This window comes from Megalops cyprinoides, chromosome 6 (assembly GCF_013368585.1).
Source record: "Megalops cyprinoides isolate fMegCyp1 chromosome 6, fMegCyp1.pri, whole genome shotgun sequence".
Taxonomy (NCBI): Eukaryota; Metazoa; Chordata; class Actinopteri; order Elopiformes; family Megalopidae; genus Megalops; species Megalops cyprinoides.
In genome coordinates, this window is record NC_050588.1 from 17,282,763 (window position 1) to 17,306,074 (window position 23,312).

Consider the following 23,312-nt stretch of genomic DNA (forward strand, 5'->3'; position numbering starts at 1 on the left):
CATGTATGTATGTGTGTGTGTGTGTGTGTGTGTGTGTGTGTGTGTTCGCTGTTGTTACAGTTCAACCAAACAGGTCGTGGCAGCCTGTGCAGTCAGGCCATCATGCTGGTGACAGACGGGGCTACAGATATGTACGACTCCGTGTTCGCTAAGTACAACTGGCCTGACAGAAAGGTGAGCACCGCCCACTGACCCCAGCATGACCCCAGACTGAGTTCTGCACTCACAGAACCCTGGGAGTGACAGATCTCAGATCAGTACAGTGCTCAAAGTCCATCTCCAGCCATGTTCCACCTGACACCAGAAAGGCACCCTTCTAACATTTTAATGTTGCACCATGTATTAAATATAAGAACATAGATAACAGCATAGATTACAGTAAAACAACAATAATACAGGAATATAGATAACAATCTGTAACACTGAAGGTCACCTGAATATTACTATGAATTATGCTTTTATTATTGTGATATATATTTGGGGGGAGCTAGTGTGTGGGGGGATTGGGAGCTGTAGTGGGAAGGGTTTGTCGAGGGGGATGGGCGAACTGTTTTAAGAGGAATGCTGTGTAGTGGTGCAAGTTGATAGGGGGTGTTGGGAGAAGCAGGAGAGCTCTGTAAGGGGGGGGGGACATGTGTGGTGGACTGTGGCAGAGGCCCCCATGTGTCATGGCCATGAGCGATCACCGGCAGAGCTGTGAATGGCAGTGTGGAATGAAGCCGTTAATGAGCTTTTTATCACTGTAATTACCTTTACTGCCGCTGCCCTGTGCTTACTGCCGCTGCGAGAAATACTGTAGCTTTCAGCAGAACCAGTCACACCAGAATATAACAGAACCAAGCCTAGCAGAACATAAATTAACAGAACCAAGGCCAGCAGAACGTAGACTAACAGAACCAGTCCCAGCAGAACATAAACTATTAGAACCAAGGCCAGCAGAGCCCAGCGTTTTTTGATTCCATAAATATTAGCCTGGCTGCTTCACTGACTGCCTGACGTTAAAGTGTGTTAATTCGTTATTCATTTGTATGACATTCTCTTATGAGACAAATGTGTTGGATAAATGCAGCACATTGGCTCATGGCTGTGCAGCTGCTCCTGTTTGATATTGGAAGCCAGCATTTCGCCTTCGTTTTTAATGCCTCACTGACCTGGTACTTATATCTATTTATATCTGAGTCACTGTGCTGGTGAAAATGCACAGGGGAAACATTGTACAGATCCCTGTGAATGAAGAAATCCATGAAAAACTATACCTACAGACTGAGCTAAGGGGATTTATCCTTGACACAAACAACAATGTTTTTATTTAAAACTTTTCAATCATTCCATTGTAAAGCCATGAATATATAAATAATAATGATATGGACACATATAATGTGAAAAATACATGTCAGAGAGCATTTGTTGGCGTTGCACTCTGCAAGTAAAGCCAGGAGCAGGGGGTGCTGTGTGGTACGAATATTCAAAACCAGAAAAAACAAATTCTTGAATGAGGTGGGACTGCTGGAGTATGTGATGAAGCATTCACTTTACCCATAAGCTCAGATGAAATTAATGAATGCTTTGAGGATATGGTTTAAAATATCATTAAATGCACTCTTCAGACATAATTTCCATTGCCTGAAAAGTTAGAATGGATTGGAATGGACTGTGGCAATACCAAGAAAGGACTTTGTCTTACTGTGAGATTGGCTTTATTTATCTCTTAACTGTGGACTGTCGGAAGAGGTTTACATGATGGTGTTGGTCTGTGCTACTACTCTGCAGGTGCGCATCTTCCCCTACCTGATTGGCAGAGAGTCGGCCTTCGCTGATAATCTGAAGTGGATGGCATGTGCAAATAAAGGTATACTGCTGCTTTGTCTCCAATGACAGAGGTAAACAGAATGAGCTTTCCTCTCCACCACCATCTTCAGTATTCTACCACTACACTCATAATCACTGCTCACATTGACCAGCCTGAGTGTGTGTTGGGCTGTCATTTCTCCTGTAGGAGATTTTCTCTCTGGATGGGAAGATGATGGAGTGTGTGTTTGCGATCCATCACACTCCTCTCTGGAAGAGAGGAGGGGACAATCCCTGAGAGCCAATCAGACTTCAGGAGCACCCAAGCCCATGAGCGCTGAATACATAAAATACCAAGTCTGTGAGAGCCAATCGTAGTGTCAGAATGCAAGAAAACTTGAGTCATTGAGATCCAATCAGAGTGTAAGAGAACATGAGCCCTTGCAAGCCAATCAGAGTTCAGGAGCACCTAGGTCCCTGAGAGCCAATCAGAGTGAAGGAGAACCAGAGTCCCTGAGAGCCAATCAGAATACAGGAGAAGCTGAGTCAGCACTTCTGCTCAGAGGCACTCACCCTTCCCTGCTTTCCTCAGCACACACAGGACCACCTCTCTGCATCAGAGCTCTGCTTTAGAGGACTCTGAGGGGCCCAAGCAATCACCGCCACACAGATTTGTACATCAGCTTTTTCACTGAAAAATCCAAACCAAACATCAGCAATCTGCTGAAGTCACGCTCCTGGAGTGTGCTTGGGCTCCCTAGATACCCTCTTTAGAAATGGCCTTTTAAAAACTCCTTTATGATTGAAAAACTGTTTATTGCAATGTTTGTGGCTGCCTCAGGGCGTGTGTAAGAGTCCACAGTTTAAATGAGGTTTGAGGGAATTTACCCCCAGGGGAAGCAGAGCAAATTGGTCACTTGGTGCTGTGCCCAGGAAGGCACCATGGGGAGTAGTGGTGGGAGCTGTGGGGCTCAGTCTCAGCTGGGACATGCTGTTGAACCCAGAGAAAGTTTTAAGTTATATTGTAATAATCTGTGTATGTTTCTGTGTGTGTGTGTGTGTGTGTGTGTGTGTGTGTGTGTGTGTAGGCTATTTCTCCCAGATCTCCACTCTGGCTGATGTGCAGGAAAATGTGATGAGGTACCTACATGTGCTGAGCCGGCCAAAGGTGATCGACCACGAGCACGACACCGTCTGGACTGAAGCCTACATGGACAGCTCGGTGAGTGACAGTGACTGACTGTCAGTGGCTGTATGTGTCCAGCCATATTTCAGCAAAGCTGGTGTAGAAAATAATTTAAGGAAGAGGCACACGAGGAGCAGAGCTGGATAAGACAGTACTCCCTTTGATTTTGCAGCTATATCTACAGCTGATTGATTTTGATAATTTTTTTTTCTGATAATTCTATTCATTTCTTTTCAAATCTTGTTTGTTTTGTAGCTCCCTCACACGCAAAAGGTAATCCTTTCATTTCAAATCTCATGCCATGTAGTGTTGTCATATACATGAAAATGTCTGACATGTTAATTAATTTCTACATAAGTGATCACAACATTCCTGCCTGGTTTATTTCTGTGATTTTTTATTTGTCATTGTTTGATTTTTTTGTCTCAGTGATTAAATTCTGTCTGTAGCCATTTTTTTCTGATTTCTGTGACCAACTGACTGCTGTGTCTGTGATTGTTCTATATTTGAGTGTTTAATACCACTGTCTGTGACTGTTTCTTTCTGTACCTGTGTCGGTGTGATCTCTGTGTTACTGGGTGACTTTGGTTCACACAGTTCGTTGAAGTAAATCATGTTAAACCCAGGCATTTCAGTGATGGAGGCAGGGCACTCCAAGGGTTCCTCACAGTGACTTTGGACATTGTGTCTTTCAGTCATAGCTCTGTTGTGTTGAGCTTTATCTCTCACACAGTGCTTACAGAGCTGAAAGTCAACGCGTCATTTAAATCTAAAATTTTAAATGATTCAGATCAGCAACGATGGCAATGTAGCCTGTCTAGTGGATAGTCTAACCACCCTCTACATAGCTCACATTTCCTGCAAGTGCTGGGCTAACATAACGAACAGGAGGACCAAACGTTGCCCCCTGCTGAACGTTTGAGGGACTGCAGCTCTGTAGTCACTGCTGATTTGTAGTTTTTGTGCTGTGCTCTGTTCTCTCTGACTTCCTGTAAGAGCGACTTGTCCTTTAAACTCCATATCTCATTTGCCGAGGAGAATCATCCATCATTCTGCAGCTCATTACCTCTTATCTGCTGCAGCACACAATGCATTTACATCTGAGAGGCTGAGAGTGCAAGGTGGCACAGTTCCTGCAAAATGCATTTCTCTTTGCAACCTTCTACGTGTCAGGAACCTTGACAGAATACGATGCACCTGCACAGGTGTGCTTCCAATGGTATGTGGCTCACCTGCACAACTGTGTTTCTACTGTTATTCACCTGTACAGGTGTGGTTCTAATGGGATGTGCTTTATACATGCAGGAGTGTTTCTGATGAGATGCGCTCTACCTGTACAGATGTGCTTCAACTGCACTGGGCTGTTTGGGATCCCTTACACGGAGACAAAGAGTGCATTGTTTCCTCTGGGTCACCCTCTGCACTCTCGCGGTTTTTACTCTCTCTCAGTTTTCTAACTCTTTATCTCTCTTCAGGCTGCACCCCTCTCTCAGGGCCATGACCTTCTCTCATATTGTCTTTCCCTGTGCTGTGACTTTTTCTCCCATTGTTCTGTGACTTTCTCTCTCTCTGCACTTTGAATCTCTCTGTCTCTCTTTCTGCATTGTAACGCTCTCTTTGTGCTGTGACTCTCTCTCTATACTGTGACTCTGCCCTGTAATTCTTTGCCCATGCTGTGACTGCACTGTGACTCTCTCTCGGCACTGTGACTCAGCACTGTGATTATTTCGCCATGCTGTGACTCTCTTCCTGCACTGTAAGTCTCTGTGTGCAGTGTGACTCTCTGTCTCTGGAGTATTTTTGAAGTGAGGGTGCAGCTGCATGAGAGAGGCAGCATTGGTCTCACTTTTCTGTGTATGTGGGAGAAACACCAGAGTCCAGGAACCCCGGGGGCAGTCAGAGTTGTCTCTCAAGCCTTTATCTGACAGCTATTCATAACCTTGCTTTCAGCTTCAAACTCATTGGCCCACAAATAAAGTAACAGATCTACTCATCATTGCATTTGTGCTAAATATGTGTTTGTCAGTTTTGTTTAATAACTATTTAAATCAATGTGTTTTGTGCTGTAATCAAAAGTGTTTGACCAGCCTTTCTTTACTAATTGCTTGCATTTTTGTAAATACTGCTTGTGTAGTTAGTGCTAGATTAAGAATTACCAATATTTTTATTCATCACAATTTGTTTAATGTATTTGTTTAATTGGTGGTATTGTTTCTTTAATCAATATTCAGTTAGTGTTTGGTCAATATGATTAGTGCCTAGTTGGGTATAGTAATGCTAGTTTAGTGTTGGTTAGTTTGTTAATGTTTGTTTTATCAGTGTTTGTCTAGTTAGTTTTGGTTTAGTTAGTGTTCATTTAGGTACTTAATTTTCTTGAATTAGTTGGCATGAATAGTGCTTCTTTAATCAGTACTTGTTTTAATTAATTAGAGTTTATGATAATTAAAGTGAGTGTAAGTGGTGTTTTTTTAAATTTTTAAAGTGGCCAGTGTTTGTTTAATTAGTGCTCAGTTGGTGATTTATTCACGATTTTAATTGTTTAGTGTTTAGTATCAGGGCATAATTAGTTTGTATAGTTGTTGCTTGTTAAATCTTTTTGGAGTGATCACTGATATATAATATCTATATAATATCTATATATGTTGTTCACTGATATGCAGCATACTGCAATCTGTGATCTGTATATTGATGTTGTTTTATGGTAGAGCTGATTATTTGTTTTTGTGTTTGTAAGAAACCCAGGCAACTCTTTTCTCTAATTCAACACTTGAATTATATGTTTATATGCCCACTTTTTATCAACGTATTGATTGATTGATGCAAAGTTATTGACTGGCATGAGAGTATTGACTGATATAAAGTTATTGATTAATGTCAGGTCATTTACTGAGGACAATTTATTGATTGATGTGAGGGTATTGATTGAAGTGATTGATCTGTGGACAATGATTAACACAAGCGTGTCGTTTAATGTCTTGATTGAAGGCATTGATGAGACGATTTTGACTGATATGAGGGTATTGATTGATTTGAGGTCAATGAGTTGTGTTTTCTGATCATGTTTCAGCTGGGGGAAAAGAAGGGTCCATTTCTGATGACCACTGTGGCCATGCCTGTGTTCAGCACAAAGAACCAGACTGTAAGAACCTTACTGGCCTTGTTTGCATATCTGCAGGGCAGAGCAATGTGTGTATAACTGAGGTGCAGTAACCGCGTGTAACTGTGAGGTGCAGTATGTGTATCTGGTATTTTCGCTCCGCTCTGTTCACAGAGGAATCAGGGTATTCTCCTCGGTGTGGTCGGCACTGACATTCCCATCCAGGAGTTGTTGAAAGCAGTTCCAAAACATAAGGTATGTATCATTGTGAACATATGCAATCATTTATCATTAATACAGAAAATGAACTAGTCAACATAAAGAATATGACACTACAATTAACTAAATGTTACCACATGTAAATAGGTATTGTCTGCAGGTAATGAAATACTTGCTGAAGCTGAATGTTGGATGAAACATTTCTCAGTCTTGTTTTTGTATCATCTCACCAGTCATTTCATAACATTTCATTATTCTGAAAATCATGAGAAATATATATTTATTTGTTATTATTAACTCTTTGTTATTGTTAACTCTTTAAAGCTTCTGTTCTTTCCAAAGTATTATTTTTTAGTTTTGGGATTTTCAGAATCATAATTTCCTTGAACCTTTGAGCAAGTGGGTGTTACTTACTTAAATACATGAATTTTGGATAATTGAAAATAAAACACGCTGTGGTGTATGGTTATGAATGTCAAAGTTGAAGAGTATGGTTGATTGATGTTCTGTTTTGGTGACAGTTGGGTATTCACGGATACGCCTTCGCCATCACCAACAATGGGTACATACTGACCCACCCTGACCTACGACCTCTGGTAATACAATCCCTTCCACATTTTAGATCGGTGATGGAATGCATATCATGTGATGTTGATGATGGTGGTGATGATGATGGTGGTGGTGGTAGTGGTGGCGGTGATGATGTTGATGATGATGACTGTTCTCTCTGCAGTATCAGCAGGGAGGGAAGAGAAAGAAGCCAAACTACAGCAGTGTGGATCTGTCAGAAGTGGAGTGGGAAGACAAAGACCATGTTGTATGTTTACTCCTCTGTAACCCAAACACTGTGACACAGTATCATGTTACTGCACATTGGTTTAGCCTTGAATGTAAGGCTCAACTCATTAATGTAACAGTGCGTGTTGCATAAGTTGTGTGGGTATGTTTACTGTGTTTATGTTCCAGCTGCGTACTGCCATGGTGAACAGGAGGACTGGAACATTTTCCATGGAGGTGAAGAAGACTGTGGATAAGGGGGTAATTTACTCATATGTTTGATCCTGCAATCCTTTCAATTCCAAAAAATTCAATTTGGTGGCCAAACTCCTGCATCTTCGTCCACAGTGGTCAGTCAGTCAGCCATGTACTTGAAGCATTTCACTTGCTGATTTTGTTATTTGTACAAAAATATTATTTTTTTATAATACAATGATATTATATATTATTCTTGCCTACGTCAAAACTTATCACCCTGTTTTAAAAGTTAAAAGTTGCACTGTTTTCCAGAAGTGTCTTTGACTGCCTTTTGCAGGGGTTAAGGCATAATGTAATGTTAGTCCTGGGTTTTCTCTTTTGAATCTCTCTACAAAATGTATTATGCTGCTTGTTCAGTGCTGGCTGGCAATTGTGATTGTAAAAATATTCTCTAATAAATACAGTTTGACTGATTGATTGATTAAAATGCATCTGCATGCATTGAGCAGGTGTTAAGCATTCACCATAAGAGGACACATTTGGAAGAAGCAAATTGTGATTAATGCCATTAACTAATACGAAAAGCATTTTGTTTGATTAGAGCTACTATGTCCTGTGCATGTAATGTCACTTCAGGCAGCCCATCTATAATTTAAAACATTATTAAATAGAAGTGCATCAATTCCATTAATTCCATTTAACTGAAAATGCCAGTTCCAATTTCAATTTATGCAACATGCATAATTCTAATTCAATCCAATTCCAGTGTAGTCTAAAATTCAAATCAATTCCAGCGCTTGAAGATTCTTCAATTCACAATTCATAAGTTCTCCACTTCAACAGTCAATTAACTATTTAAATGTTAATGAACATGAAATTCAATTCAAAATATTTATTAAATAAAAGAAAAACTATATGCTCTCCGCAGTGTAGTTCCAATTGAGTTCTATGAAAAACTGAGGTATACCATCTGTGTATCTTTTTTCTTGCATATTTCATATTTGACTGCAGCAAGCGGAATATCCTCACATACAGTGCTTCCACAGTACTGACTGCAGTAACAGTGGCTAAATGGTGTAAATGACTGTTGGTTGTGTGGTATTGATGTGACATGAGTGTATGAGGTGTGGAAAGGCGGATGGTGCTAGGTTAGCGCTGATCCTCTCTGTTTCTTCCTTTCAGAGACGCGTCCTTGCAATGCACAATGACTACTACTATACTGACATCAAAGGAACACCATTCAGGTAGTGTCCAGGTTTTACCTATCATTTCACAAACTCTGCTCAACAACTCTATAGACATCTAAACTCAAGTTCATTGTGTATTTATGAATTAAGTGCTGCTTAATATGGATTCTGTGTTTTGAAATATCATGTGCAGGTATGAAAATGTTCTTAAATCATAAAGACAGTGTCCAGGTGTGTGTTTCTGGTTACAGCACTTTCCCAATCTCTGTGACACATGCACAGGGACACACACATGCGCATTCCCACAATTTTGCATACTCTCTCACACACACACACACACACACACACACACACACACACACACAAACATACACACACACACACACACACACACACACACACACACACTCTACGTCTCAGACACATACATGCTCTGTCTCTCTCTCTCTCACACATACACACATACCTTCTTGCACACGCATACAGATACATACACATATGCACATAAACACTCACTCACATAAACAAGCAATGCTGTCTTACATACAAATACACACAAATTCTCTCTAACACTTGCACAGACACACACACAGACCATTATGTAAGTGCAGTTGAGAGAAGCGTATAACACCAGTATAAAAGTGCAGTGTGTAAATGGTTACTCATTTCTGTGTTCAGTCTAGGCGTGGCTCTGACCAGGGGTCATGGCAAGTACTTCTTCAGAGGGAATGTGACTGTCGAAGCAGGTAACTGTCTGTCTTCCACATAAAAAACATCTTTTCTTAATGAGAAACTACCTAACCCTACTCACTCACAACATGAGAAAACAATAAAATAAACTGTGAAGGTTCACAAAGAATGTGCATTGAGTTGCCATATACAGTACCAGTCAAAAGTTTGGACACACCTGATTAAGATAATGGGAAACACGCATTAGAAGACATTTAGTTCTAAAAACGTGTGCTTAACTGCTTGAAATTTGTTTCTTAGACAAATATAAATTGTGAAGTTGATGATGATGTATGAATTTCTTTCCAAAAAACTTTAATTTTAAAGAATCTGAAATATATGATAGTTTTGATTTGTTTATGACACCTTTTTGGTCACTGCATAATTCCATTTGTATTGTTTCATAGTTTTGATTGCTTTACTATTATTCTAAATGTCGAAAATAGTCCAAATAAAGAAAGAAAAGTGTGTCCAAACTTTTGACTGTAAGTATAACAGTGTAACAGACTTACATGTAACACACAGTCACCTGTGTAACAGGCTTAAATGTAATACATGCAGCAGTGAGACAGGCATACATGTAACACAGGCAACAGTGTAACAGGGTGAAAAATAACCCAGGCGGAAGTGTAGCACAGGCAGCAGCACTGGATAGCAAGCCAGAGGTTTGTGATGAGAGTAAGAAGTCTGCACAGTGACGCAGATGGTACAACACTTTAGGGACTGTTGTTGATGTGAATTTGTGCTGCAGGGCTCCATGACCTGGAACACCCAGATGTGGCTCTGGCAGATGAATGGTAAACATTAGACGCAGCGTGTGTGTGTGTGTGTGTGTGTGTGTGTGTGTGTGCACGTGTGTGTATGTATGTGTGCAGTACATTCAGTGTGTGTTCTATGTCAGAGACACATTTTGCTTTGTTTCAGTATTTGCTAAGGTGCATGAGTGTTTTTGTTATATGTATTGTACGTTTGTGTGGATGTGTATGTATATGATATGTAAGTTGTTTTATGAGCTTATTTCAGCCTGTGGAGTGTTTTCAGCTTGTGGAGGCATTCATTTTGAGTCAGGATTTTATTTATTGAGTGCAATATTGAGATGTTGGTGGTTATGCTAACATTCCAACAGTTCGGCGTATGTTTGTGTTATTTACTGAGCACAATATTGAGCTGGAGCAGGCTTAGTTAATATGCTAACTCCTCTGTGTGTGCTGCATTTACTGATTGCAGTACTGAAGTGCTGAGGGCTAAGATAATGTCCTAACAGTCTGTATTTTCCTCTGGCCCTGAATAACAGGATCTACTGCAATACAGATGAGCACCATGAACATCGATACCTGTCCCAGAAACAAGCCATCAAGCTCTACCTCACAGGACGCAAGCCACACCTTAAATGTGAGCATGCTCTCATCCAGTGCCTCACGGTCCAGGATATGCAGTAACTCACTATCTCATCTGCTTTTTGTCCGAATTGCGCTTTATCAGAGTAATCTAACACCATGTAATAGATTATTACAGCAGCACTGTGTGTAAGAGGTGAGTGGATGTGCTGCTATCCTGCTCTAGGTGACAAGGAGCTGATTCAGGAAGTTCTGTTCGATGCTGTAGTGACGGCTCCACTGGAGGCATACTGGACCCGCCTTGCCTTAAACAAGTCTGAGTAAGTCAAAGGTCTCACTCTGAGCAAATAACCACAATGTGAATATTTATTCAGTACATGTAACCACAGTTTGAATGCTGTCACTCTGTGTGTAACCTTAATGTGAATGCTCTTATTCTGTGTGTATAAGTATAGTATGGGCACAGTGTGGATGCTTTTGCTATGCGTATGTAAATGTAGTATGAACACTCTAACTGTGTTTATACTTGCAGCCATGAGTGTGACAGTGCATTCAGGTATAAACGTACTTGTCAGATAACATCCTGTAAGTGGGTGTTCAAATTTCCACCTCATACGAACAGTAAAGTTGTAAATGAATAAGCTGACTGCCCATATGTTGAGCCCACGTGTCACTTGACAGCCATGGCTATATACTTGACAGGTGTGTGATGTATGTGGTTAGTGCAGTCAGATTAAGCGCAGATAAATTCCATTCATGAAAACCATAGGCCAGAGTGTGGTTTGAACATGCACACTTTTCTCTCATTGGAAGGAACCCTGATAAAGGGGTGGAGATTGCCTTCCTTGGCACCCGTACTGGGCTCTCCAGAACCAACCTGTTTGTGGTCCCGGAGCAGCTGACCAATCAGTAAGTTCGGTCCTCATGTCATGACTCTCAGTCTAACATCTCAGGTGTCTCAGATGTGTAGCACGTGTGCAGGTGTTTGGCAGCTGTATAGAGAGTGCAGATGTGTGTCAGGTAGCCTGTTCAGGTATGTTTTATCCATTTTCTACCTTTAAAGGGATTTCCTCACAGCTGAGGATAAGGAAGGGGTGTTCAATGCTGATCATTTCCCACTCTGGTACAAGCGAGCAGCAGAACAGGTCCCTGGTACCTTTGTCTACTCCATCCCTGTCAATTCAAGTAAGTACCTGTTATCTCCCTCCCTTTATCATATGTGAATACACCTGTGCCTTTTTTCTTCTCATTCACCACAGGTAAACACACCTGTGTCCTTTTCCTCCAGTTCCTCACAGATAAACACACCTGTGTCCTTTCAGATAAACACACTTCCTCCCTGCCCTCTCCTCATAGTTGTCTGGCCAGAAAAAAGTGAAGAAAACTGCAGTACCTGCAACACGCTAGGGCTCACTGTCGGACATGTGAAGGCTACTGACAGAATACCAGTCCCAGTTGCTTAGTCTGGCCATGGCCGCGGCTTTACACCCTGCTCTGCCTGTCTCCTCCTCATCCTCTGAGATTTTCCATATGGACTGTCTCTCTGGATCTCACTTCCTGTATCAGTTTTACCTCAGGTGTATCTTAGTGTTACCCCCAACTTATCTCACTCCAATCACAGTCTCATTACAGTCAATGTAATTATTGTTTTTGTGGAATGAATTTCCATTATAAGTATTCAGTGAGATAGACAAAGGTACATTTTCAGACAAACTTTGGCTGCAATTAGAAGAATAACTTTTTAAAAAGGTAATAATACTGTCTCTTCCTTGTTTTAAACAGGGACAGATAACAAAAGTGTCGTATTAGCCAGCACAGCTATCCAGCTTCTGGATGACAGGAAGTCCCCTATCGCAGCTGGTAAGAGATGTAAACAAAACATTCTGTCTTGATGACTCTGCTGACCACTTTGCCTTGAACTGGAGTTATAGGTTCCAGACTGCTCCATTTTACATCTTATTGAACACTCTGTGTTAATTTACTGTAAACACCCCAATTCTTGCTGTAAACGAACACTTGCAAGTGAATTGTTCAGCAGGCTGTTAATATGTCCAGTTTTTGTCTGGTTTTGGTTTTGTCTCATTAATATGTCTGCAATTTGTGTGAACCTTTTTGGAACAGCTGTTGGGATCCAGATGAAGCTGGACTTCTTCCAAAGAAAATTCTGGACAGCAAGCCGCCAGGTAAATTGAAGAGAGCAGGTAACCAAGAGGTCGCAGATTTGGGCTGAAAACCCATGAACTGGCTTATCCATCCAGTACTGATGCTACCAGAAAAATGCTGTTAATTTACGGCTTACCGCTTCCTGGAGTGTGTGAAAGCTTACGTGTTTACTGGACATGTCTCGCCTTGTTTCAGTGTGCGGCGCTGGATGGGAAGTGCAACCTCAGCTGTGATAATGAGGTGCGTGCAGGAGTGGGACGACTGAGAACAAATTAGTTCCTGCTTGTTCTCTATTCTTGTGGTTATCCTTCTGTTAATGTGAGACGTGCTGTAATAGAACAAGTAATTGTACTTCCTGTTTGTTCTTCACTGTTGTACCTCTTCCTGTTAGTCTGAACCATTACCTGTGACTGCTGGTTCTTCCTTTTACAGAACATAAACTGTTACCTCATAGACAACAATGGTTTCATTCTGGTAGCAGAGCAATCATCTCAGGTAAGGCTCCATATATCAAGAGCGCAGGGCTATAGACTGTTTTTGTAACTAACTCATAGATCCTCTTTTTGGGTCCTCTCTTTTTCTTGTTGTGTGTCAAAGCCCTGGTAACACACAGTTTGGCTAAACTACATAGTTAATACACATTGGAGGGATTGGCTAGCAGTTGAAGTGAATGTTTTTTTTGTTTCATAAAAGTACACTCCCTAAATGTGTTGATTACACACAGTGGAGGGTCCTTCATTGCATACATGCATCACGAAGTATTGCTATGAGATTTATTCAAAAGAATTGTGATTTTGTGGTATAGAGGAAGACATTCTCCATGTGTGTAGCTATTGCTCCATATTACAGAATATGATGGAGATAATTGTCTGGATATTTTGGGTTGCAATACAGGAAATAGAAAAAAACATCTCACCAATTCCTTTTTGAAATGGCCAAAATGGCAACAGACTGTTTCACCAAACCTAGTATTACATTTGCAGGGGACGGACTTAGCAATGTCTTGTCTGGATTTCTAGTTTATGATAATGTAGTTTTGTTTTCATTGGTTGTATTCTACAGTCTTCTGACTTTTGGTTGTTTATTTGTTTTGTTTTTTCAATTATATTTTTAATTATTTTCTTTTTTAATTCTACTCTGAAAAATGCTCTTTTTTAACAACTTTTAAATGAGCAGCTTTCGAAAATGAAGTCTCCTTCCCTCTCGCTCTCTTTCACCCTTCTCTGCTCTCTGTCTCAGACGGGCCTGTTTTTCGGAGAGGTGGAAGGAGCTGTGATGAACAAACTGCTCCTCATGGGTTCTTTTAAAAGGTGAGAATGGGTTGCAATGGAGCGTGACAAGTGAGGTGAAAAGGATGTACACATAATGTCAGTGTATGGTTGTAAGCTTCCCAATCTAATGACAGTTTAAAACAACAAACGCAACCTGCCCCTTATTTATGTTGGTGTTCTAGTGCATTGTGTGGTAGCAAAGCAATTAAATATATATCTTTTCCATTAGAACTCTGTAGTTCCCCAGTGGAACACAGGAGGGATATTTGTCCCAAGGCTTCAGACGTTTTTGAAATCAGGACATTCGCTACTCTCGTATAGTTTGTTGGGTGAAATGAGGGCAGGGCTTGGGAGGATCTAGGGGTATGGTTTGGTAGGCTTGGGGTGGGGCTTGGTTGAGTGAGATCTGTAGCCTGTTGGAGTAATGAGCAGAGCCTGCTGAGTTTAAGGAATGGAGCAGATTGCTATAAGGGCAGAGTCTGTTCAGTGTTGGGCAGGCCCTACTCCTGGTCTTGGCAGGGTCTCTTGGAGTGTGGGGCAGGCCCTGTTTGGTTTGAGGTGAATTCTGTTTGTTTCAGGATTGGTTAAAGGGCGGTGTGTTTCCCTGCAGGGTGACTCTCTACGACTACCAAGCCTCCTGTACCGTGTTTGTGGAGAGCAGCAACAGTCCACACAGTTTGCTAGATGTAGGTGTTCACAGCAAAATATGGACTTTTCACATGTTTGATCTGAATATTATTTTATCACTGTTGTTTATTTGTACATTTCTGGAACATATTTTGTGTGGTTGTGTAAGAGTATCTGAACTTTGACTACCACTGCTGTATTTTTCAAGAGGAATTTAATAATTATTCTGTACCAATCAGCCCTGCACCAGTCAGCTCAGTGTCAGTCTGTATTATGCACTTTGTAGCGAATTGCTGTGCATTTGTCCCACATTTCCACCACAGAGACACCACAATGAATATTTCAGTTGACCTCATTACAGAATCAACAGCAAGCCACAGAGCCCCTGAACGCTGAAAAATCCATATTCAAAAGATTAACTAAGAATAGAAGTAGCAATGGGCATATTTGTCCAATTTTATTGGTAAATACTGTGAGTCATATGTACTGTTGGCTGGTATAGACACGTAGCAGTAATTTTGTGGGGCATTGTGCTGATTCTATCACCCCAGATGTTTAATGAAATGCACCCCAGGTGTTTAATGTGACCTCAGATGTTTAATGTAACTCAATGCTATTTTTTAATTTCACTCCTCATTTTTAATGTCACTCTCTTCTGGTGTGGAATGTTTTATTTCCTAGCCCTACTTGGCATTTGTTGCTGCTGTCAAGTGGCTTGTGACGGAACTTGTCATGTAAGGATGGCTTCTTTTTAATGGTTATCCATTTACTGCGCAATATGTGATACCCTTTGTATTGTAATGCATTAGTGATAGCTGTCATAACATGTTGTACTGTGGTATTGGTGTAGCATGATAGTGTGTTAGTGTGCTATATGGTGCTATGTTAACGAGGTAGTGCGAAAGTACGGTGATATATTAGTTTTTAATGTAATGATTATTACAGTGGTACAACTGAACTCTTTGTGTAACTTAGAGAAAACACAGTTTAAATTTATAATTAGGTGGCCTGGGATCATAGCACTGCTGTTTTACAAAATGACCTTTTATGAAACACTGAGTTGAACAGGATTTAATAACTTTACTTTCAGGTTGTTTTAACTGCTCGGCTAGAGTTTAAATATAACTAAGACCCAGGTGAATGATGGGGCCGGTGTCGAGTATGCAAGGAGAAGAGAGCACAAAAACAGAATAAAAATTCTGTGTTTTTATATCTCAGATTTCTACTGGAGTTCAATCTGTACAGCTGGTGGCACTCTGACCTCACAGCCAAAGGTAAGCTTCTTCAAGGGGGATAAGCGCACAACCTCCAGTCCTGTTGACTCTTTCAGATGGTGTTAGTGTGTGACGGGAGTCCCTGTGGTGGGCAGTGCTAAACTGTATAGATGAGCTATGAGACAGTCAAAATATTGTACTGTTTCCTGTTCTTGACTGTGCTATTTCCTGTTATCAGACTGTACTGATAACTTAAATATGGAAAACATCCCCACAATACAGCAAATTCTAACATGGATTCTTATAATCATTATGGTTTCATTGCAATTATTATTAAAGACTATCTGTCATTCAATCCTGTAACATGCAACAAGTCCAGTTATTGAACCATTATTGCACACCATTAACCACTACGCATAGCAGATATATAACCACACAGAGATAAGTTGGCTGGGCCCATGCCTCACAAAATGCTAGAGCTGTAGGTAACACAAGGGGAGGAGTGCAACTGAAAAACAGTGAATTCCAATGCAGCTGAAGCTGTAAAAAAAGCCTTTGTATGTGTTCCTTAGCACAGAGGGTTCTTACATCCATATGTGAAGAATTTAAATTTTATTATTACTCACTGGAGAGAGAATGCTATTTGAAGACCACAGTCTGTATCTGTTAATTGTTGTGTTATTTCAATTCTGTGGGCTGTTCGATTACTTGCATGTGAAAATGTGTTCATTTTTATCAGCTTCAAGCTGGAATGCTCTTTTCTCATGGAAGACTTGCACTACCTGAAAGTAACACTAGATGGAAGCAGATCCAACATAATTATATGAACAGCAAAGCGGAATTCGGTGTTGAGAGTGTATATCCTCCTGTGTATTTGTGTGTATGTGTGTAAGTGTGTGCATGTGCAGTCTGGTAACATCAGGACTCTGTCTCCAGCTCAGAGGGTAAAGGGGAAAACTATGCTGGTGCCATGTGACACAGAGTATCCCGCCTTTGTCTCTGAGCGTACCATTAAGGAGACCACCGGCAGCATTGACTGTGATGGATGTGTCAGGTATTCCCAACAGCTGTACTCTCAACAGCAAATGTGTTTGACTTTAGTAATTGTCATATTGCCCACCCCCCAAGTGGTTAAATAAACAAGCTGCAACCATTAGAACTGCAGAGTCACTCAGTTTCTTCTAGCACAGAGTCAAAACCCACGTGTTCTGACTCCACCTTGGTGGTCCTAAAGCAGAATGCTCCCTATTCTTTGCTCCCAGTGGCAGACCAATCTATAGACTGCTAGGTATTATGAGTACATTAGCATGATATAGTGTAATGTTGTGGTTATTTCTGAGCACTTTATACGTGTAGTAAATCAGATAGGGTGAACTAATACAGACTGGGGGAACTTGAGTTCCTGTCATGTCTGTCTCTGTAATGTTGTTTACAACACATTGCATATTTGTTCACTGGCTAGCAGACAGTTCCTCAAAGAGCATCACAAGTCCAGAGGGTGCTCTGATACCAACCACACATGATGGATTTGTGTCATGTGATAAGTTGTGGATTAAGCACCTTTGGGAGTGGAGTGATTAATGTGTAACAAGGGGATGTTCCATAAACAGAAAACATTTGCAAGTTGCTGTTTTCCCAACCAGTTATAGACCCAGCACACAAGTATTACTCAACAAAATGATTTTCCTGACACACTGTTGACAGTTTTAAAGCAAACAATTAAATAAACCTTTTGTAACGAAATCCTGTATCACAAATGTCAAAAATGCAAGATCCTTACTTTACATGGTATGGTGTATGCCAATATAGTTGAATGAGAATGCCCCCAAATGAACTCTATCTTGCACAGATTCAATCTAACAGCAGGTGAAGTAGATCACAAAACAGCATTGAGTTGTGACCTTTGACCTTTACCTTTCCCCCCTGCAGGTCGTTTGTGATACAGCAGATCCCCAGCAGTAACCTGTTCATGGTGGTGGTGGATAATGAGTGTGACTGCAGCTCCTCCCCTCCTGTTACCATGGAGCCCATTGAAATCATTTATATCCTGATCTGCAGGAGACTGTGGGATGCATCTGTTGCATCTGTGTCATGTATTAATACACACAGAAAAGGTATTCTGAACAAGCCAGCCATAGAGAACCTCCACCTGGAAATGGTCTTACTGAACCATTTATTCTTCTGTGCTTGTTTTCAAAGCAAGGTGTCTGATTAATCTTCTGCACTCTGTGCTTGTACTTAACTAATTGGCCACTGTCTTGTCAGGCCCATGTGTCTCTGAAGATGGGCAGGTAAATGTACAAAAGAACAAAATGTATCCAGTGTGATTGGACCATAGCTCAGAAAGGTTATCCTACTACAGATAAATAACAGCTTGAGACTGAACCATTATGAATTTACCACACTGAGAAGTAAGTATCATATACCACACATCTGTCTACTGGGCAGGTGAATCCTGAACCCATTGACTTGTGTAGATCAAAAGAATTTTTGAATTTAGAATTTAAATTTATTTTAAATAGAAAATTAAAATTAAAAATTAAATTTTCCATTTATTTAAAGAGAATTTAAATTCACAGATCAAATTCCCTTCAGTATTAACAGTAGCAGAACCAGGGATTTATGCATACCTTTAACAACCAGAGACTGTCAAAAAGGGATTACTTTTAAGATGTCTACTTGTTGATTTTACAGACAAACACACAAGTTCATTAAATCACACAATTTGAAGATATGAAAAAATGATAGTGTTTTGCAAGGGGTTATAATGCATAATGCACTAATAGATAAGCTCCTGAGTGCACTGTGAAAGTTTTAGAGTGGAAAATAGTCATGGTAAGTGTGCATATAGGATTGCATTCATCTCATCCCACACTCATGCACAGGTTGTTGTGATGGAACGCACCTAAGGTCCTATTTTGACTACAAAAGTTGGGTGTAAAATGCAGAAAAATGCACTGCTACACTACATTAAGTATGTTATTTTAAAAAGGTAAACTTGCAAGATAGGAATGTAAATGTGCTTGTGTGTATGTTTTGAGTTTTGATATATCAGGAAGTTGTGCTTCATGCACCAGTAAACATTCTTTAACTCCAGTGAACACAATGAATCTCTGAAGTGCGAGCGCTTGAAGTTCCAAAAGGACAGGAAACGCCCTGATTCCTGCCATCCTTTCCATCCAGAGGTACACATATTAGCATGCACATGTGCGTGTGTGTGTGTGTGTGTGCGCGCGTGCGTGTGTGTGCGTGCGTGCGTGTTTGTGTGTGCGCGCGCATGTGTGTGTGTGTGTGCGCGGGTGCATGTGTGTGTCTGTGTGTGTGTGCGCGCGCGTGCATGTGTGTGTGTGCGCGCATGCATGTGTGTGTCTGTGTGCGTGCGTGTGTGTGTGTGTGTCTGTGTGTGTGTGTCTGTGTGTGTGTGTGTGTGTGTGTGTGTTTGAGCGTGTGTTTGAGCGTGTGCGTGCATGTGTGTGTGTGCGCGCATGTATGTGTGTGTCTGTGTGTGCGTGTGTGTGTGTGTGTGTGTGTGTGTGTGTGTGTGTGTGTGTTTGAGCGTGTCTGTGTGTGTGCGTGTGTGTGTGTGTGTTTGAGCGTGTGCGTGTGTGTCTGTGTGTGTGTGTGTGCGTGTGTGTGTGTGTGTTTGAGCGTGTGTGTCTGTGTGTGTGTGTGCGTGTGTGTGTGTGTGTGTGTGTGTGTGTGTTTGAGCATGTGCGTCTGTGTGTGCGTGTGTGTGTGTGTCTGTGTGTGTGCGTGTGTGTGTGCGTGCGTGTGTGTGTCTGTGTGTGTGCGTGCGTGCGTGTGTCTGTGTGTGTGTGCGCGCGCATGTGTGTCTGTGTGCGTGTGCGTGTGTGTGTACGCGCGTGCATGTGTGTGTGTGCACGCGTGCATGTGTGTGTCTGTGTGTGCGTGTGTGTGTGCGTGCGTGTGTGTGTGTGTGTGTGTGTGTGTGCGTGTGTGTGTGTGTGCGTGTTTGTCTGTGTGTGTTTGTGAGTGCTGTGCTCACTGCTGTCCTCCTCTTCCGTCCTGCAGGAAAATGCTATGGAATGTGGTGGAGTACTAGGCCTCAATCCCCAGCCCATGGTGACTCTGCTCTCCCTGCTCTGCACCTTGCTCGCCAGGTGACCAAGCCCACACCTTAGGGCAGACATGCTCAACCTGCCCAGAGAAAACCTTAAACTTGGATGTCCCTGTAGGCTTGACTAAATCTGGCCTCCGCTACAAACATTAGCATCCATGGACATTTCACTTGCAAAGGCAGCTGAAACAATGCTATGTTTGTGAAGACATGGCTTCCACCAAACTGATACCTAAAGTTCATATTGATAATTTGTAAATATAATAATTTGTAAATGGTAACTGTGTGTTGGCTGACCTGATATGGAATGCTTGAGCTGTATAATATGATCCTGTTTGTGAACTTTAATAGTAGAAGTGTCTGAAGTGATGGACTCACAGAAAACAGTGTTAACTGCAGCTCTGAGGTGGTCTCCATCAGCTGTTTTAGTTTGGGATGATCAAAGCTAGTAGCTTTTCATACAAACCAAACAGATGCATGATTAATCAAATAATGCAATATTTTAACTTTAATTTCCATTTGTAGAAAGGTAGTACATCATTAAAACTGTAAATTCACAAGGACAAACAGTTGCCAATGTAATTCTCTGTTTTAAGAATGATGCTACTCCTACACTACAGCTGCCAACTGGCAAAATAAATGCAGTTTTTTAGCATCCAAGCTGGTCCATTTCTGCATAACTGGTTCAATGAAGATGGTGATGTGTTTTGATTAGACAATTGTTGTTGTTGTGTATTATTATAATTGGCTACAGCCAGTGATGTGTGTTTTAAGTGAACAGAGAATTGTTTTTAACTCTTGAAATGTTCTCGGAGACTGATAAGCAAACACTGACACACACACTCAGTTTACTGAGCTGTGCCTTTGCTCTGTCCTGTCATGCTAGATGCTGAGTAAAGAGGGTGTCCCAGAGCGAACATTTTAAACCCCCCACGTTCCCCTCACTATTTGCTGACTAAAGTGGCCCACTCAGTGACATCAACAAAACATTTTTGAGAAGGCCTCCATCATAATTTTTAACATATTGGAAATAAAATGTGCCCCATCTGATTCAGAAAGAAAATCACCTTTATTTAATGAATAGAAATAAGCTGGGCAGCACGCATGTATTCTCACACAAAACATACAATATAGTGGCGATGTTTCTCTCATTTTTACACATTACAACACACCGGTACACAGTGACTCTTATATGGCATGCTGGACATGTGGAATTCCACACTCAACACCACAACCCAAGACAAGTTGCGCACACACTCTGAGAGGACTGTGTGCTACAGTTAATATGAGTCATTTGTTAGGGTAAGAGGTTATGATTGGGTACACGATAGGAGTTAAGGTCAGGGATAAGGGTCAGAGTCAGGGTCATGGTCAAAGCTATGTTTCAGATGGGGATTAAGGTCAAAATTAGGGTTCGGGTTAGGGTCAGCATTAGACTTAGGGTAATGGGTTAAGGTTAGGGGGTGGCTGCACCTATTCAAACAGCACTTTCCACATTCTCATGGACGGACAGGCAACAATCTGTGGGCTGATGCATGAGGGAACAAAAGGGCCTTCGGCTGGGGCATTCAGCGGCTGCGTGCAGTCCGGCCATTCACAAAGCCTCATCTTTTTACATCATTACAGCAAAAACGTACACAACATACAAATTGTATAATCCTACACAGAAGGACTACACATCTGTGTAAACAATAAGAAGAAAACAGATGTATAAAACAAATTTAAAAAATAAAATCATAACACAACAATGCTGTGAAACATAAAATTTTTCTCCCATGTATCACAGTGTTCATTTAACCCAGAGGTCTGCAGTTGGTTAAAAAAAAAAAGTACGCTGAAATACATGAAACAGAAAGAAAATATTAGTCTTTCATTTGTCATGGCTGCCTTTGTAAATCCCTGTGACAGAGTAATCTCAATCTCCCGTTCTGCATAGAGATAAAGTAATCCACCCAACATGACTTGGCACATTGCACAGAGAAACAGGCACAGGCTCACTTCTCATTACTTCCAGCTCTCTGCTACAGTACAGGTTAGCGTTCTGTGTAGGGGAACCCTACTTCAAGTATTCAGTAGGACCTGGAGGGCCCTGATTAAAGTGTGAGTGTCCCGCTCTCAGGACCCCACCCTTCACCTCCCTGTGTGAATAATCCACACCCACCTGGTCTCACTGAGAATAATAATGATAATAACCCTAAAACCCTAACCATTTGGGTGCCCCCACACCAGAGAATGTTTGATTATTCAATCAGACGTTTCCAAGCACTCTGTTTATCATGGCCTGTGCTTCATTTTTTTAAAGTAGCACTGATTGGTTAGACTTTTTTACATTACAAAGCTGTATAAAAATGGCTCTGAAAGCGATTAAGTGTAGCCATCCTTACAGTTAGAGATATAGCATGACCAGTTCCACTGACCATATTTTTATGGTTATGGTTATGGTTATCGTTGGCATTCTCAGTCTTCACTTGCGATATTGACTTCTGGAGAAGCACCAACACCCCAATGCCCTCGGGGGACACACAGGAAGGACACACAATCTGGTCATTTCCATTCATTCCAGACTCACACTAAAAACTCTGAGCTGCAACACTTCAACAATTTACCACAGCAAGAATGCAAAACACACAGACAGTCGAGGTCGGGTGCCGCCACCTGCAATCCCATTTTCTGTGAGAAGGGACACACACTTCCTAATCTAAAACATCCAATCACCAGTCAGCACAAACAACACCACCGCAGAGGACTCGGACAACGACAACAAGAAGGAAACCATGGGCAAAGCATGTGTGATGGACACTTTTAAACCACCACATTTAAGATGCTGATAATGTATCATCTAACTGCTTTAAACTGGAATTAGAGACGGTGATTTCACCTGAATATGAAGGTGGCCATTGAGCCTGGACCTGAGGAAGCCGTAATGAATTCTCAAAGTTAGACAGAGACAAAATGTGTACAGCTGTTTACAAAGGCTCCCACCAATATTCACACACCTCAGTGCTGTTCAGATTAAAATTGTCACCACAGGAAGCCTTTGAGTGGAGTAAACACTCACATGGAATGCATTGCCACTAGCTAGAAAACAGGTTAGCTGCCTAGCCAATTAGGTTAATTATTAACTAGTTGCCAAAATACATCAGCAACAACTCCTATTTATTTACATATTGATTTACGCCACAAATTAATTTCTTATGCTTGGTATTGTCATCTTGGGTGCTGGATTTTTTTTTTTTTTTAAACTTTTCGACCATTTTTAGCACACTGCGTGACTGAGTGAGCTGGTTTCAGGTAACAGATCACAGACCACCAAAAACACAACACAAAGTCACAATTGCAATGAATATTTAAAGGGTGAGGGCTTTGCTCCATTTCACATCTACAGCTCTGCACGTGCCACTGTCTTACCAAGCACAGTGCATTCTTGTCTTCTGACAACTT

General features: G+C 41.3%; 1 protein-coding gene across 1 annotated transcript in view; it reads left to right on the forward strand.

Annotated features, from left to right (window-relative positions):
- LOC118778990 (voltage-dependent calcium channel subunit alpha-2/delta-3-like) overlaps positions 1–19,918 on the forward strand; it is a 42,383-nt gene extending 22,465 nt beyond the window's left edge. The window contains exons 11-38 of the mRNA XM_036530795.1: positions 61–174; positions 1,771–1,849; positions 2,877–3,010; positions 3,230–3,247; positions 6,042–6,113; positions 6,246–6,326; positions 6,812–6,886; positions 7,024–7,107; positions 7,257–7,328; positions 8,448–8,509; positions 9,131–9,198; positions 9,933–9,978; positions 10,476–10,573; positions 10,745–10,838; positions 11,332–11,427; positions 11,582–11,703; positions 12,301–12,378; positions 12,640–12,701; positions 12,877–12,921; positions 13,114–13,176; positions 13,921–13,991; positions 14,563–14,638; positions 15,261–15,313; positions 15,798–15,853; positions 16,730–16,847; positions 17,723–17,835; positions 18,896–18,978; positions 19,826–19,918. Of these exons, the coding sequence (XP_036386688.1) occupies positions 61–174; positions 1,771–1,849; positions 2,877–3,010; positions 3,230–3,247; positions 6,042–6,113; positions 6,246–6,326; positions 6,812–6,886; positions 7,024–7,107; positions 7,257–7,328; positions 8,448–8,509; positions 9,131–9,198; positions 9,933–9,978; positions 10,476–10,573; positions 10,745–10,838; positions 11,332–11,427; positions 11,582–11,703; positions 12,301–12,378; positions 12,640–12,701; positions 12,877–12,921; positions 13,114–13,176; positions 13,921–13,991; positions 14,563–14,638; positions 15,261–15,313; positions 15,798–15,853; positions 16,730–16,847; positions 17,723–17,835; positions 18,896–18,978; positions 19,826–19,918 (2,226 nt within the window). The remainder of the gene's footprint in view (positions 1–60; positions 175–1,770; positions 1,850–2,876; positions 3,011–3,229; positions 3,248–6,041; positions 6,114–6,245; positions 6,327–6,811; positions 6,887–7,023; positions 7,108–7,256; positions 7,329–8,447; positions 8,510–9,130; positions 9,199–9,932; positions 9,979–10,475; positions 10,574–10,744; positions 10,839–11,331; positions 11,428–11,581; positions 11,704–12,300; positions 12,379–12,639; positions 12,702–12,876; positions 12,922–13,113; positions 13,177–13,920; positions 13,992–14,562; positions 14,639–15,260; positions 15,314–15,797; positions 15,854–16,729; positions 16,848–17,722; positions 17,836–18,895; positions 18,979–19,825) is intronic.
- Positions 19,919–23,312: the final 3,394 nt, after the last annotated feature.